General features: G+C 39.1%; 1 protein-coding gene across 1 annotated transcript; it reads left to right on the forward strand.

Moving 5' to 3' along the window:
* Positions 1–2,359: 2,359 nt before the first annotated feature.
* Positions 2,360–15,991, forward strand: LOC139708435 (uncharacterized; the record flags this gene model as incomplete). Its single annotated transcript, XM_071620386.1, has 7 exons — positions 2,360–2,416; positions 10,770–10,839; positions 11,444–11,488; positions 12,097–12,353; positions 14,595–14,654; positions 15,036–15,147; positions 15,564–15,991. Coding segments are annotated over 7 exons (1,029 nt in total), but the record flags the coding sequence as incomplete, so codon positions are not given.
* Between the last annotated feature and the right edge of the window lie 1,362 nt (positions 15,992–17,353).

Below are 17,353 nucleotides of genomic sequence, written 5' to 3' on the forward strand. Positions count from 1 at the left end.
AGTGAATAATAATGAAGTCATCGTGGTGAGTGAAACACAATACGTCACTTTTATATAAAAAATTCATGTATTCTGATTTATACATTTATTTCTTCACGAGAGAACTGTAAGCAAAGACTGCCGGAGATTTGCATGATATACCCACAAATATTGGGTACACGTTCGACACCCATGAATCATACAGCCCACGAGTTATACAGCCCATCACAAGTCATACAGCCCATGAGTTCGACGCTAGCAAACAAGGTTCACGAGACCGACACTTTAAGCCCCGTGTTGTTTTGTCGACCTCGTGGGCTGTTTTTGCCTCGTGTCGGCCTGGTGTCGAACTCATGGGCTATCTGACTCATGAGCTGTACGACTTATGGACCTTTTTTTTTTCAATGTCGAACTCGTGGGCTTGCTCGTGGGATGTATGACTCGTGGGTGTCGGTCTCGTGGGATGACCCCCAAATATTGAGAGACGAATATTTTGACTTTGTACCTTTGACATTATTGACCCCTCTTGACCGTTATTATACCTACAACATGTTTATCCCCGACACTTTCACCTTCAACATTTTGCCTCTAACAATTTTACATCTGACATTTTGTCTCTGGCATGTGTACCTCTGACATTTAACATGGAACCAAAATGACGACATTTACTGAAAGGAATGAAGCTCCGGATCGAGTTGCCATGAGTCTGAGGCGCATATAAAGAAATTCGTCTGTGCATAGAAATGAAGACCAACGTGATGATGGTATTTTACTGTGCCAAATTCTACATTACGCTGCCGCCATGCTTTGCCGCGAACTGTGAAAAATTTTCTTCTGATTTCCTTTATTCCGTTCTATTTTATTGTTTTTCCCTGTCTTTTGGTAATATGAACTTCAGTATGAAAGTGTTATATGTCATATTTCTCGAGAATTGAAGATTTGCCTCCATGGTCATTGCAATTATGTGTATATGCTATGGGCGGAGTAAATACCAAATTGGGACCCCACACGATGCTTTCCTATTGAAGGTCAGTCATGAACTTTAATATTTGCGTCTTGTGGGCTGCCTGATGTTGACATTCATGGCATGCAGTTCAGGTTCATCCGACACCATATCCTGTTAAAAACACGGAGATCATAGTGGCGTCACATATATGTCACAACCTCCCTCAGTCAATAATATGTAGCGGACTCGGCTCCGATCGAGATGAAGTACTGTATATGGCGCTTTACAATCATCAAGGTTTACGTGGAGTTCATGGTCAGGTGGTAGAGAGCGTCCATTATCAGCCATTCGTGAAGATATTCGCTTTCATCTGCCTCGGTGTAGGTGTCATTTTATCACTGAAATCGATGTCATGCCCTTCGAATCATAGCCAATTACGCTTTGACCCATTAAGAAGATAATGACAAATGGTATACCAGTACTCTATTTACAGTGGTTAGATTTGCTATATAGGATGGGACCAGTCCCGTTAAAGGATGTCAGTAGCTGTTCTGCTGTAGAACTAGGACAATGCGATCAAAGAAAACTTGATACGACATAAGGGAGCATTTTGGTATACAGTGAATAAAGATCTGGCCTTACAAACAGCTGGGAGGATTTGTTTGTTTTTGTTTTTATTTTTGTTCGATATGACTGTAAAGTCATCATTTTGAAGGCAAACGTATTTGATTATTGTATCATAATTATAATAATATAGAGCGACCCCTGATATCACAACACGATGTTCAAACAAGTTAGCCAGTTTGTCATGTTAGTTGTTCATAGCGGTCGCTTGAATCAAAGTAATATGATCTGATGTAGGTCTTATTCACACGGGATTATATTTTGATAATGATTTGAATAATGATGATAATAGTGATAACAATGATGATGATAATATACAACCATCTTTATATAATGCATGTCACAAAAAATATATTCATGTGTCCATGCGCATTGAAAGGGGGAAATTTAGAAGTAAAGGAAAATAGACATAGAGAAGAGGAGAGGAGGTAAGCTGAAAATGACAAAACTAAAAAAAAAATACGTTATCAAAGTAATATTAAAATCGTCTATCTCAGTCACCTTTTTCATAATCATCATTATGATAATCCTGAACTTTATAAACGGTAATCATAACAGGAATGATAAATAGTGATAATGATAACCAGTTTATGATAATTATGACGATTTATTGTGCAATGACCATAACGAATGGTTGTAATGATGCTAATGGTGCTGATGGCGATAAGGATATGTTTATTGTTTATTATCACTATCACTTTTGTCATGTTATCATAATCATTGTAGTGATCATCATCATCATCCTTGTGGTTTATGTCGTGATGACCGTTACAATCTGCTTTGTCTTCCCTGTCTTTCGTTTGTTCGCAGGGTTCCGAAGAATACGTCTTCCACAATCTAAGTTTTGGACAATTCTACGAATTAGCGGTGAGTCTCTTTCGTTATACATGAATTGTCAGTGCACACGAAAGTTGTTTCAGAAAGGCATACTTACGTAACCAAGCGACTCTGAGAGAAAACAAGTCCAACATGTCATGATGGTTTCCTTGCAGGTCTTGTCATACATAATGTTACACGTAATCAACATTATTTGTGATTCTTCGACCTCGAATGAGAGAAAATTGGAAACTTCTTGACTTCTGCCTACGCTTTCCTGTTCTTTGTTTGTTTATAATATACTTCTGTATCTGAATACAAGGACTCGTACGCAGAGTTATAGTATATACACGTAGTATTACACTTCATGGTGCCAATGTCCCAAAATGTTTGCAAAATGAAAACTTCAACATTTTTGTCATGGGAACTCTTGCTAACATGCAAGTTTTATTATCTGCATGTTTTTTTTTAACAGCCTTGGAATAGGTAATGAAATATTTCAGGCTATCAAATCCACGAGAAAAATCTCTATTTTAAACATGCCATAAAATATAAACATTAATCATCCAATTTACTTTAATTCAGCTGGCATTTTTTCCAGCAGAACATATGATAAAATAAAAAAGAAAAGGGGCACTCGCAGAAACGTTAACGACCCAATTTAAGAATTGTCGACTAAGGTTAATGCTCTTCTGCTTTTGTTATACATTGTCGTAGCCTGCAAAAACTCTAGGGACCCACCACAAGGTCATGTCTTATTATAGCGCGTGATTCTCCCGAAAAATAACTACGGAAATACTCATGTGATTTTGGTTTTATTTCGTGACATTTATCTCGTAGCTCTTTCCATAAATCTTAGGGTCCATTTTGATACGACATAAGACAATGTAGGCATACAGGTTCAACGAACGATTAGTTTACCGCCTTCATAGCACCAAGTGAGCAAAGTAAAGTTTCCCTGCCCCCCCCCCCCCCATCGATTCCGTTTTGAAGGATTGTCGTTCTGTCATTTGCAAACACATATAAGAATTAAAATCATGATGTTCAATCCAAAAACGTCTTGAAACCACAGAGTTCATCGCCCTTTTTAGCTAGACATGACACCTATTATGAATAGTATCTATGCGAATTGTTCAGGTAGTGGAGGTCGGAGGGGGCACTAATAGTCATGGTATGGACAAAAACTTCCCTATCTAAAAATAGAATTCTTTGAGGGGTAATTACTTTTATGCAGACTAATCAAATTTGTATCAGCTCTAAGTGGTAATTATAACCCTGCAGAGGTAAAGTCCTGTTAACGTGTTAATGTCGTATCCTACCGGTATCATTACCGGGGATCCCTCAACCTCTCTCTCTCTCCCCCCCCCCCCCCCCCCCCAGGAAAAAAAAAATCGAAAGGAGTAAATAAAACAAAACAAAAGAGAAAAAGCAGGAACGATTAGAGATACATCGAGAGCACAAAATCATACCAAAAATAATATAGGGAGCGTATGAATAACGATAGTTTGAATCTCTATCTGTTCTACAAGGGGAAACCTCAAAATGGTAGCCTTTGTTAGTGACTGCAGTGCCTATAAATCTTGATATATGTGGTGCAATCAACAGAAAAGAGCTTCGTGTATTAAATATAGTATTAGTTTGAAGAAGTCAATTACATTTCTCCCGGATTGGAATAAAAAAAAATCTAAATATCCTCCTGAAACTTTCAGCGAGTCATGAAGAAACAATGACTGGAGAGAAGAAAAAGAATTTGGAAACAATTTTCGTACAAAACAAAGAACTGAAATTTTCTGAGCTTGTGTCGGATTCGTTCCAAATTTCGGTTATCATATATATATATATATATATATATTTTTTTTTTTTAAATCATAAATATTTCACCTGGTCCGTGATTGTAATGCCGCCAGGCACAAAAATTGCGATAGCATCGTAGAGGGAGTGCTTCAATCTTACACCCCGTAAATACAGAGTCATCTATGTTTAGATGGCACTACAGTTTTTATATAGGTCCATGATGGCACTGACCCAGAAGTCTATCTGCCTATAGTTACCGGACCTGTGTGGCAAGCGGACGACGTTTTCAGAGAATTATTGTGGACAAGGAATGACCTCGTTCGACCTATGGCCGAAATCTTAAAAAAAGAATGACCTTCCACCTATCATCATTGCCACGGCTGCAATTTACGACAGGACTGCGTGTGTCGCGTAAAATTAGTGATGGCCACAGGTGTTGTCAGTAATAGTGGGTGGACACGTTTAATAACAGCCCAGTGACCCTCCACGAGGTTGCGAGTTCATTGAACTAATCGTGCCTGTATTCTGCAGTCATAAGCTATATCATACTTACAAGAAGAAGTTCGAGTAGAGCGTTCACGGTGATGAATAGAAAATGCCTCATAAAAAAAAAAATCATAAAAAAAGGAAAATATAATGGTAATCATCAGTAGGCGGATTACGTGGACAATATTGATGTTTCAGACATAATTGTTGGTCTTGTTTACTGAACTCACTCTACTGAAATCAATCAAATATCGTATTATTCACTTAAATACTTAAGTGCCTATAATTCTGAACGAAAGCTGTCGATCTTCTACGTCTGCTTTTAATATCAAAATAACCGTAAATGTACACTTTTCTTGTATATTTTTATGACTTGTTGTTTTTCGTGCACGTAATATATATTCTCTGCTGGCACAAAATATTGGTCAATTGTTTTTATATGGAAATAAACTTAACAATAAACTGAAACACGTGCCTATATATCATCTAAACGCATGATGTACCATTTCGCTTCTTAATTCTTTCCATATTTCACACGAAAAAAAAAAATCGAATAGAAATGTGTAAGAAATGAATTAGATATCATGATTACTGACTTCAAATGGAGTCGAGTGATTACTATTCCCTGGTTTTGATTGGCGTCCGTTTAGGGTGCACTACAGGACAAGATTTTGTTTTAATTTGTGTTTTTGTGTTTTATTTTTCTGTTTCTTTTGCTGTTCTTTCTTTTATTTTGTTTTTGTTTTTATTTTCTCTTTAGTTAAGCATGATTGATGATATCAGACCGTCATACAGCACTGATAAAATCTGTAAATGTAATGGAGTGGAAATGTTACACTCGCTGATGGAAGCGGATTATGACCCGTATTCATGTTCAGGGGAAATTCCCAGGAGTGAAGAGTTGACTCACAACTCGAGAGTCAGCCATAGCACTGCAGGTTTAAGATAAAAAATAAAAGAAGGAAAGAACAAAAATTAACGTTTCCTGTCCCATTCTCAGTCGCTTCATTTGTTTATATTTCTTTATTTTTTCTGTCCTGTGTTTCCTGTTATGTCTGCCATGTTTTGAATTACTTTCGTAAGTTTTTCTTTCGTAAGTTTTTTAGTAGATTGTACGAGTCATCTACAGTATACAAGCTCTCAATTTTCGTTTTTCCTCAGAGCTTGGATAATGTATTCAAGCATGATTTAAAACTTTGTATACATGTTTTTAATGCGTTAATTACCTCTAATTTTCATCGCACAGTCAGTCATACCCATCATAAAGATTATTGATTTGTATTTTTTTCATATAATGCTATCTTCTGTGGAAGAAGTAAATAAAATAAAACTGAATTGAATTGAAATAAGTTTTGATATCTCTAGGAGAGAAGCAAAGTGTAAGTATGTTTTTTTTTTTTGTCAGTAATCAGGGATTGCTGTTATAGTAAACCGTGATAACATTGACGGTGTCTACGTTTTAGCTGAAATTTTATTTTCGCAAGTTTGAGGCAATACGTTATTATTCACCTGTGTTTGGATGCTGTTTTTCAAATGAGACCATTTAGAAGAAAACTTTGCGTCTGATGCAGTGGCGTATCTAGGGGGGGGGGGGGGGGGCAAGGGGGGCACGTGCCCCGGGCGCCACTCCCCGGGGGCGCCAAAAACGAAAAAAATGGGGAAAAAAAAAGAAGAAGAAAGAAGAAGAAGAAGAAGAAGAAAAAAAAAAAAACCTCGCCCGGACCGGGGGGGGGGGGGGGGGACAAAATGACAATGTTTATTGTGTTCACACAAGAATTCCATGTTTTCTAAGCTGAAATACAAAAATTTTCGGCTCGCTCGCCAAAATTTATATGAAAAAAAGAAGATCAAGACAAAACGTGATGATGACACGGACAAAATGACAATGTCTATTGTGTTCACACATGTCTTTTCATATTTAACAGGCAAAATGTTAAACGGAGCAGCAACTGCAATTTCAAAACAAATCAAACAAGATAAGAACAAAACGTAATGATGACCTGACGCGGAAATATACAAATTTCGGCTCACTCGCTCGTACTAATTTAGAGTATTTTTTGAAGTCCCCAGTTTGTTGGTATAAATCGTTATCTATAAGGCCGTCACTATATGAAGAAATGACAAGAATTCCATGTTTTGTAAGGTGAAATACAAAATTTTTCGGCTCGCTCGCTGCGCTCGCTCGCCAAAATTTATAAAAAAAAAAGTTAAGAACAAAACGTGATGATGACGCGAAAATATACAAATTTCGGCTCACTCGCGCGTACTAATTTAGAGTATTTTTTAAGGCCTCAGTTTGTTGGTATAAACCATTATCTTCTGTATAAGGCCGTCACTATATCTTGACTAGAGTTGTAAGATTGAATAATCAAAAAATGACAAGAATTGCATATTTTGTAGGCTGAAATTCAAAAATTTTCGGCTCGCTCGCTGCGCTCGCTCGCTCGCCAAAATTTATGTAACAGAAAACGAAGATAAGAACAAAACGTGATGATGACGCAGACAAAATGACAATGTCTATTGTGTTCACACATGTCATTTTATATTTAGCAAAATGTTACACAGAGCAGCGGCTGCAATTTCTTTCGTTCTGAAGCGATCGCCGAATGGATCAAAAGAGGACGCCAACGGTTTCGAACGTACGGGGGGGGGGGGGGGGGGGCAAAAAACCCCAAATCAAACAAGATCAGAACAAAACGTAATGATGGCGCGGAAATATACACATTTCGGCTCACTTGCTCGTACTAATTAAGAGTATTTTTTCAAGTCCTCAGTTTGTTGGTATAAATCGTTATCGATAAGGCCGTCACTATATCTTGATTAGAATTGTAAGATTTAATAACCAAAAAATGACAAGAATTCCATATTTTGTAAGTTGAAATACAAAAATTTTCGGCTCGCTCGCTGCGCTCGCTCGCCAAAATTTTTCAAAATTTATTATATTTAAATCACCCTCAAAATACTCCTTTTAAATGCTTGAAAAAGCATATAATGTGGACTTTTTTTCAAAGACCCTACCGGGATGGGGTTGGGGTTGAACACTTTTTCAGAAATTAAGGGCCCAATTTCCACGCTTGCCCCGGGCGCCGTTTTCCCTGGATACGCCACTGGTCTGATGTTTAAGCGAAAAGACTGCGAAAGTGCATTGGGTTCAAATGACAAAACTGGAAGAGATATTTCCGGCCTGATGCAACTAAGCATGTTCTCTTTTTAGATACTAGCTATAATAAATTGAATGACAATGTTATCATGACATCATAATAAGGCGGATCTTGCAAATTATTGTTGCCGTTATCTTGTTCATTGTGCTTATTCATGTTTGTTGTTGTTTTTGTTTTGACTTCAACTACAATAAAAATGGGCTAGGAAAGAATGTCTAGTTACCGTAACCAGATAATCCGTATACAACCTTGCCTTTGCCCAAATACATCTATCTTAATTCATCCGGCGTCATAATAATGATAATCAGAATTATTTCCCCCAAAGTAATGATGACTAAGACGATTACATTGATGTCGGATAGCTGCATGATTAATGTTCTGGAAGTGCAGTGGTAGTGGTCAAAGCATAGCTTTACTGGAAGCAGAGCCCAAATCGCATTAAAGTTGGTTCCGTGATGTTATATGGATAATCCTAATCTATTCTTTACCATGAACATGATGAATAAATCGGCGACATACAGGGAGTCACGTAGCTAAACGTGATGTCGTTTTGAATATTCTAAAAAAATAATAGATAAAATCACCGTAAACATCTGGAAAAGTGATATGATCAAAAAGGATGAAACGAAACCAAATTCCACTTCATTCAAGTTACTCTTCCTTGCTCACAGAAGTGTTATGTTTTGTTGAAAAGATGTTTTATGTTGAATGTAGTTTTTGCCTGTGATAGGTTATCAAGAAATGATACAAGTGTAATAATAAAGAGACAGTACACTCTCCTTTTACAAACCCCGATATGTGAAACGAAAATCACATAAGGAGACAGAGCATTAATTTGCTTGTGCAGCTTCCAAACTGAGGAATAAAGGGTTAAAGTTCGTTATTCCGAAGGTTCGTTAATCCGAAAATGAAAAGAGGTTCGTTATTCCGGAGGTTCATTTATCCGAACATGAAGGTTCAAAATTCCGAAGGTTTGCTATTACGCACCGTCTTTACATTTTCAGATTAAATAATCTTATTTCATTTTCGTATCAACGAACTTTCGGAATAACGAACCTTATTTCATTTTTGGATTTACGAACCTTTGGAATAACGCCACAACTGTTCGTTTTAACAAAACCTTATTATATATATATATATATAAATTGTATATACAAGCCTCTGCGATAGGCATAGGGAACTTGTGTGTTTCAGAATAACAATCCTAATTTCATTTTCGAATTAGTGAACCTTTCGAAATAATGAACGTCACCAGAATAAACGGTATTACCATCAGAAATCAGGAAATTCCAAACTGCAGTACATTTTGTTATCATTAAGCATTTAGCATTTGTTTTATTCTAAATTATTTAAATCAAGACTCAAAGCACATTTTTAGCTCACCTGAGCCAAAGGCTCAAGTGAGCTATTGCGATCGCCCTTCGTCCGGCGTCCGTCGTGCGTCGTGCGTCGTCCGTCGTCCGTCGTCCGTCGTCCGTCGTCCGTCGTCCGTCGTCCGTCGTCCGTCGTCCGTCGTGCGTCGTGCGTAAACTTTTTACATTTTCATCTTCTTCTTGAAAACCCCAAGACCGATTTTCATCAAACTTGGCAGGTAGCATCCCTAGGGGGTTAGGAACTCAATTTGTTAAAATGGGCACCATGCCCCACCCAGGGGGCCCCCAGGGGGGCCCAAACCCCCCAAAATTAAGGAATCTGTAAAAATCTTCTTCTCTAGAACCAGAAGTGATAGAGCTAAGTTAATACTATGAGTTAGTACATTGATGACTGCAGTTTCAAGTTTGTTCATGGCAAAATTAGGGGTGCCCCCCTTGGGACCCAGGGGAGGGGGGTGGGGAGGGGTTCTAATGGGGCCTAAATTGTACATTTTCATCTTCTTCTTGAGAACCCCATTACCCATTTTCACCAAACTTGGCAGGTAGCATCCCTAGGGGGTTAGGAACTCAATTTGTTAAAATGGGCACCATGCCCCACCCAGGGGGCCCCCAGGGGGCCCAAACGCCCCAAACTTAAGGAATCTGTAAAAATCTTCTTCTCCAGAACCAGAAGTGATAGAGCTAAGTTAATACTATGAGTTTGTACATTGATAACTGTAGTTTCAAGTTTGTTCATGGCAGAATCAGGGGTGCCCCCCTTGGGACCCAGGGGAGGGGGGTGAGGAGGGGTCCTAATGGGGCCTAAATTGTACATTTTTATCTTCTTCTTGAGAACCCCATGACCCATTTTCACCAAACTTGGCAGGTAGCATCCCTAGGGAGTTAGGATTTCAATTTCTTAAAATGGGCACCATTCCCCACCCAGGGGGCCCCCAGGGGGGCCCCAAACCCCCAAAATGAAGGAATCTTTAAAAATCTTCTCTAGAATCAGAAGTTATAGAGGTAAGATAATACTATGAGTGAGTACATTAATGACTGTATTTTCAAGTTTATTCATAGGAGATCAAGGGGTGCCCCTCTTGGGGGCAGGGGGGGGGGGTTGGTTGGGAAGGTCCAAATGGGGACCTGAATTGTACATTTTCATCTTCTTCCTGAAAACCTCATGATGTATTTTCATCAAACTTGACAGGTAGCATCCCTAGGGGGTCAGGATCTCAATTTATAAAAATGGGCACCATGCCCCACCCAGAGGGCCCCAGGGGGCCCCAATCCCCCTCCCCCCCCCCCAAATTAAGGAATCTTAAAAAATTTGGGCCCTTATTGTACAGTTTCATCTTCTACTTGAGAATGCCTGGTCAAATTTTGGTAGAGCTGTGAATAATTTAGATTAGTGACTGCGTGAAAGGTGAACTTGCGATACTCAGGTGAGCGCTAGACCCGCGGGTCTCTTGTTCTTTTCACTGTGCGTCATTGTTAAAAGCTCTTGAATGTACAGAGGTCCTCCGCTTCATATTTATTGATCTATTATTGTCATTGTTTTTATTATCATCTTCATCAATATTGTTTCTTTATCTTTTTTTTCTTCGGTAGATCTACCTTTACCGTCCAACAAGACAGCAGAAATCAATTGCATCGGCAATGGCAGCCTTCGAGACGCCAGGTATCTTTACATCATCATAACTACACATTCAACTAAAGTTTGAGGAAAGAAAAAAAAATAGTTAGAATTAAAAGTCGTTATTACAGATACTTTTCCTCTGTGTTACAAGACGAGGAGGAGCGTTTTTCATTAAAAAAAATAATAATCATGCTTATATATTAGTGCTGTCGCGTTTTGCCCTATGTCCCCCTTCTCTTTTCTTTTTCCACTCGTAACTCGTGAAAGAACATCTCGTACAAAACCGCAAGTCGTAAAAGTTTACTTTGAGGCAATCATGGTCCAATTACCCAAAGATATTCTTTATGTCAACCCAAACGACTGCCACACTCAGAACAAAAGTCTTAAAACTCTCGATTATGGATGCACATGTGTTATCAAAGCAGAGAATCATAACATACTTTGGTCCCATAGAGTAGCTTTCTCATCTAAACCTCCCATCACACCTACTTCTCTATAGTGTCTTTTGTCACGATTACATCATCACAGAAATTTAGATTATACAATATTTTGTTTTGTAACGTCTCCGAAGAATTCTCAGGCCTAATGATGATGGTAATATCATTCATTCGATGATGATGTATAACTACTCTTTTCGTCATTTCAGACTGCTTTCACGTGACTGGTGATATGGACTTGTGCATGAAGGGAGGTGAGAAATTTGAAGAGGTCACATAATCGCCTTGTATTGTCACTCTTACGCCACATCTGATGGTATATATCGGTAGTAATTTGGGGTACACGTCACGAGCTATATAGACACACGTGAGTCATACCGCCCTCGAGTCATATAAACAGCCCACGAGTATACTGCCCGCAGGTCACATAGCCCATGAATTATGCAGCCCACGAGTCATACAGCTCACGAGCAAGGCACTAACTACATACATATACTATAAGCAAATTTAGCCTATAGTGTCTAGCTCAGTGGCCTGTATAGTGTGTAGCTCATGACCTGTATTACTCGTGGGGTGTATGACTCGTGAGTGCATGACTCAAGGACCTTTCTCCAATGTAAAGCTCGTGTGCCGTGAGACTCGTGGGTGTCTAGCTCGTGGGATGACCTCGTAATTTCTGTCACACGTAAAAAAAGTGTTCATGTAGCGGTATAATAACATGTACATTTTCAATCAATAGTCCATCATTGTTCGTCATACCTCTTCCTCTGCAATAAATATTTGCCATCCACTGTCATCAACTCTACAGAATATGAGATGCAACTTTCGGTAACCATGGTAACGCTCATTCTCACCCTTCCAGTTGCCATCGAGTACTCGGGAGCGCCCATGGAGCCGCAGGTCAACAACCTCTGTCGGAATGCTACCAGCGGCCTTTACCAGATCTCACTCTCGTGGCTCCCGCCTTTCCAAGTCAACGGTGAGGTCGCCCTATACGTTGTGATGTACGGTCTTCTCTCGAGTATGGCTCCGGATGTGTTCGTCGACCCGGCGAGCTTCGAAGGGATGCAAGCGAAGAACGTCACCCCGCCTGCAACCGGAAATGAATCCATCCCAGTGGTAAATGAACGATACAGAGAGCTTGGCTTCATCTTCACTTATTTGTTTTTATTCTTATGTTTGTTTTGGGAAAGGTGCGTTTGCCCATCGAGAATACTTAGGGACATCTAAAAATAAAAAACCGACAAAGACAAATAAACGACAATTTGTGCCACGTTTGCTTCCTTGTTTGGTCCTTCACTATGACTGGTCCCTTTCTGTCCCTCTTTTAGGTACTTCCATATCAGGCCGTGTATAGAAATTATAAATACTGAAAATAAATCTTATCTCATTAATCAACAGCGCAAAAACAAATGTCGAATGATATAACGCTTAGTTTTCAGTCGCAATGTCTGCCAATGGCTAAGACCTGAGCAAAACCATCATGGGACCGTCTGTACATACACTCAACATGCTCAGTACATCGTTATCTTTTATACCTGGTGCCCTTTCATACACAGTGATCCACACATTTTTCTTCATGATTTCCTATCAAATTGTATTACGTCATATTAGCCTCATATTGCCATTCTAGGTGAGCATAATTGTATTTGTTTATAATACGTGTATGTGATTTTTTTTAATTATTCACTTTAAAGCTTTTTTATTGCTTGTGTATCGTGACATATCATATTCAATTAATGAAAATGATCTCACTGGAAATGCTAATTGGAGGCAGGAAAACCGTCGAAACAATTGTTAACTCTTCATTGCTTTCGTCTGTTTCTTTGGTAAATGGCATGTTTTAGATCTGAATCAGCTGAATCACGTTACAAACTTGATTTATTTGGTACAAATACAATGATCTGATAAGTTCAAGTTTATTTGACAAGCTAGGCCAGTGATATCATTAAGACTCTTTGCTTTGCCCTCATTTTCTGCTTTTTTATTCTTCCCGAATTGAGTTTTCGACATAATAATATTAACGCAGAAAACAACCATTCATTGGAGATTTGACATGAACACTTAGTTTGATTTTTTTTTAAAGAATGCAAAGGTTCCAATATTTGGTTGATAATGTCCTGATTTGTTTGCGATGGAGTCTGTATGTCTCATTTACCAATGTCTGTCGAATGTATGGTATAAATGATTATCAATATTGCTACATCATTTCGTTTTACTATTAGGACATGACACATTTTCGTAGCCTTTCCATTCAGCAAAGACGGTGCATGGTTTTAACTAAAACTTGGAACAGTCGTAACATTAATTGAACGGCTTGTCTAAATTTCGTCCAACTTCATTGACGTGTTCTTTCATTTTTTTTTTTTTTTTTTTGCTGCATAAATTATTTTACTGAGTTCACGTATGTGTTTCGAATAAATCCCCCTTTTTACATCGTGCGAATCGTGCTCTCCCCAATATAGCATCAGATATTGGCGTTCGAAACCAAACAGCAAACCAAAAGTAGTTATGGGCCAACAGTTTGTCTGGGCAACTGCAATAAAATTTGGCAAGTAATACTTTATTGACTTAGATAGATACAATTTATAAGACTTGGCAAGACTACAGGGTATTTTCAATGTATATACACAACCACGTAAATGTGGAACAACGTATTCGTGATTGCCTTCACGCCACACATGCGTAAGAAAAGTGCAAAATTGAGTACTCAAGAATTTACCCAATACTCCTTTGAAGATTTTGCAAATCATTTGCATCAATTCGTCGCTGTCGATTCTACCATTGCTGGAATCATTACGACTGATTGTTTTCCTTCTTCTATTGTCTTGTCAAACTACCCTATGCAAGCTTCGTTGGCTGAGGTCTGTATAGTTGAGCTTCACAGAGACCTGCACTGAAATCATTATCCGTAACTGATCACAGAAAATGATAAACGGTTTACCATACACAAGAGTGTGACAGAAAATTGTAAGTTTACAGCCAATATACACGTCCCAGAAAACACCTCTGCGGGTTTCTTGGGTCAGTCTTTTTCTTGGCCAAATCAAGACATGTTTGTCTACCATTTAGCTGAAGTATATCGTCAAATATACTGATGTTAAAAGTGTGATACTGTCTGTATTAGCAAGCTTTTTATCTGCGACGCGAGCGCTAGAGACGACGCCATTAGGCTATGTTAAAAGTGGTGTTCTGCACATGCGCGAAGTACTAACTGTCTCCATTGTTTATACTGAGTCGAAATACTGAGTCGTCTTAGCTTCGCTTCGTAGATCTAAAGTTCGCTATTAAACATCTTAAATATGTATACGACGTTAACTGCAAAATGCTAAAGTATGAGTATTTTCCTTTCCTCTCCAGGATTTCAGACTAACCACGAATCTTGAAGATCTCGAAGGCGGAAAGTTATACTTTGTCAGCGTAAGTGAAAAATCTCAAATGATTATGCTGGTTTTAGCTTACGCTAATTACCAAAATACAACAAAGAGCGGTATCACTTATCTATTTGTGATCATTTTCATACAATTTCATGATAAAAACGTCCCCTTATGAGTCGATGATATTTATATTTTATATCTGTGGCTGATTATCATAATTATTTGCTTGCCTATTTGAATTTTTATGGACCTACAAGACTATGATAATGCTCTCCTACCACTATAATGTAGATAGTTTGTCAAATTCACACTTTCATTATATATCTCTCCGCCAAACATCGCCTTTCAATATTTTGTGGATTCAATCAAACTTGATTGCTGAACAATATTCTTCTCGATTGTCGCTTATATTGATCGACTGCAGATCACTCCTTTCGTGAACGCTTCAAGTGAGGGCGGTATTTACCCAGGCCTCAGCGGAGAGCTGACGTTTTTAACCGCCAATTCTTCAGCTGATCCTAGCACGCAGACGACAGGTATGTTTTGGGGGCCCTCCTCCCCCTCATCATTATATCTTACGTCTGAACTGTAGTAATTAATAAAACCTTATTTTCAATCAACATATTTTTCTTTTAGCCGTGGGTGAAAATTTTGACGGACATTCGGGCCAATATTTTTTTATAATTATGTCATGAACTAGAATATAATAATGGTCACATATGGAGGTTAGAAGCGGTGATGATAAAACATGTAGAAGTGTAATCTGTCAGCTCCTGGCACTGAAGCCATGACATGATTGGAACAGCGCACTGAGATATATGACAGATGGATCGAAGAAACACTGCTGGAACGTATATCGGAACTATATTTTGGTACACGTATTTGGGCGATCGTTATGTTATTCACAATTTTGTAACAAATGTGTAAGAAGTTCATGATTTCAATCCATCAGGAACCAACTTGGCAACGCCTATATGTGGGGTTGGCGGCGATGAAACAACGATCTCTGTGCTGTCTTCGACTTCATCGATGACGACGGATTTGATGGCATCAAAAGGAACGGAAGATACGTCACCAATGGCAACGACACCGGCAAAGCTTCCGCCGGGCGGAATGGAGCCGGCTCACATCGCTCTCATCGTCATCTTCACAATACTCATCCTCGCTGTCATCATCGTCTTCATCGTCATAACGATGCGGATGGCGAAGAGCGGCGAGAGCATGTCCAAGATGCCTTCGCTGTCGAAAGTGCCAGCGATGTGTAAGAGGTCCAAGCCGGAGGGCGATGAGAAAAAGAAAGATTTAAACATGGTTGAAAAGGGTGCGAAACCTTCCGGGGAGAAAAACTCGCAAAAGGTTAGCAAGGCGGCTACTTCATAGGAATCATCAACGGAAACTTTTGTGACGTTTTTTACTTCTTCAGTTGATATGCTACTACGCAGCACAGCCTTATTGGATAACCAAGTGATTGTTACGCCAACATCGTTGCTGCGATAGAAGAGGTTGTGTAAAGGAACGGCGCGGAACAATCCTGCGTCCGTTGCTGTGATGTGAATGGACATTGGTTGTGACCGCACTATAGAATAGGACTAAAATGTATTTTGTGTGTCAGTGTGATTTAAAGCAAACGTGACGTCATACACGCGATCATGAACGATTGGAAGTCAATGATTTAATGGATATGCTTGCGTCACACGTTATGGTGTCAATGCCGCGTTCAGAAGTGCCAAAAGCTGTTCTTCAGCTTTGTCTCTCCCATAGTACGATAAGTGATTTATGTTGAATGTGATGTCTCTCTTTCAACATCAAGCCCACCCCATCCACCTGATCGTGTATGTACCCAATATCTACCATCAATCCCTCCATCCATCAATCATCTCTCTGTCCATCCATCCATCCGTCTTTTTATCTATCAATCCTTCTTTCTATGCTGTTTCTCAGCCTAATAACTCAACTCTCTCCCTCTCCCCTCTCTCTACTTGCACTTGACATGCTCTATGTTTTTATGTCTGTCACATATTCCTCAAAGATTATCATGTTAGCTTTTACCGGTTTTGTGACGTCATCAATTACGTGAGATGACGTGCGGGAGACCGAGTATCTGTAGGAGGCAGGGACGCCGAAACACTCAGGAGGAAAAGTTGTGCGTGAGAGATGAGACACTTCCTATGGATGATGTGCTCTATCGGAGAACAACAGAAAGTCATATAACATAAAAAACATAACTTTCTTATGATGTCGTATATGTGGACGATTATTTTGATTGCTTATATCCTTATCAAAAGGCTGAGGAATATTTGCACTGATGATTGAAGAGAGCATTGTGAAGAATAAGCTGGGTCTGATCGCAGCGTTCGAGTGAATTAGGAGATTCAACGTCTGAAGTAAAGTGAAACCCCGTCCTGCCTTATTCTTACGCAATGTCACCTTGGCTCCAATAAGACATTTTTCATGGATAATTCTGGTTCTGTTTAGTTTCATCTTTTGTCATTGGGTAAGTTGGGATTTTAAGCATGTGCCTTCGCAAAGCAGTGAACATAAGATGTTTTAATCAGTGCTTTCGAAAATTATCAGGTTGTTTGAAATCAAGTACTCATGCAATTAGAACAGTCGTGTCTTCCGGAACTCATTGCACCAGAACCGCGGATCAAGACAACTCAAAGTTCAAAAGAAAAAAAAAATGCCTGCAGATTATTAATTTCAGCAGGGAAATACCACTTATTTGGTGTAAAAGAGCCAACC

Source organism: Diadema antillarum, unplaced genomic scaffold (assembly GCF_040938485.1).
Source record: "Diadema antillarum isolate AM-2024a unplaced genomic scaffold, OU_Dant_1.0 seq00001336_RagTag, whole genome shotgun sequence".
Lineage (NCBI taxonomy): Eukaryota > Metazoa > Echinodermata > Echinoidea > Diadematoida > Diadematidae > Diadema > Diadema antillarum.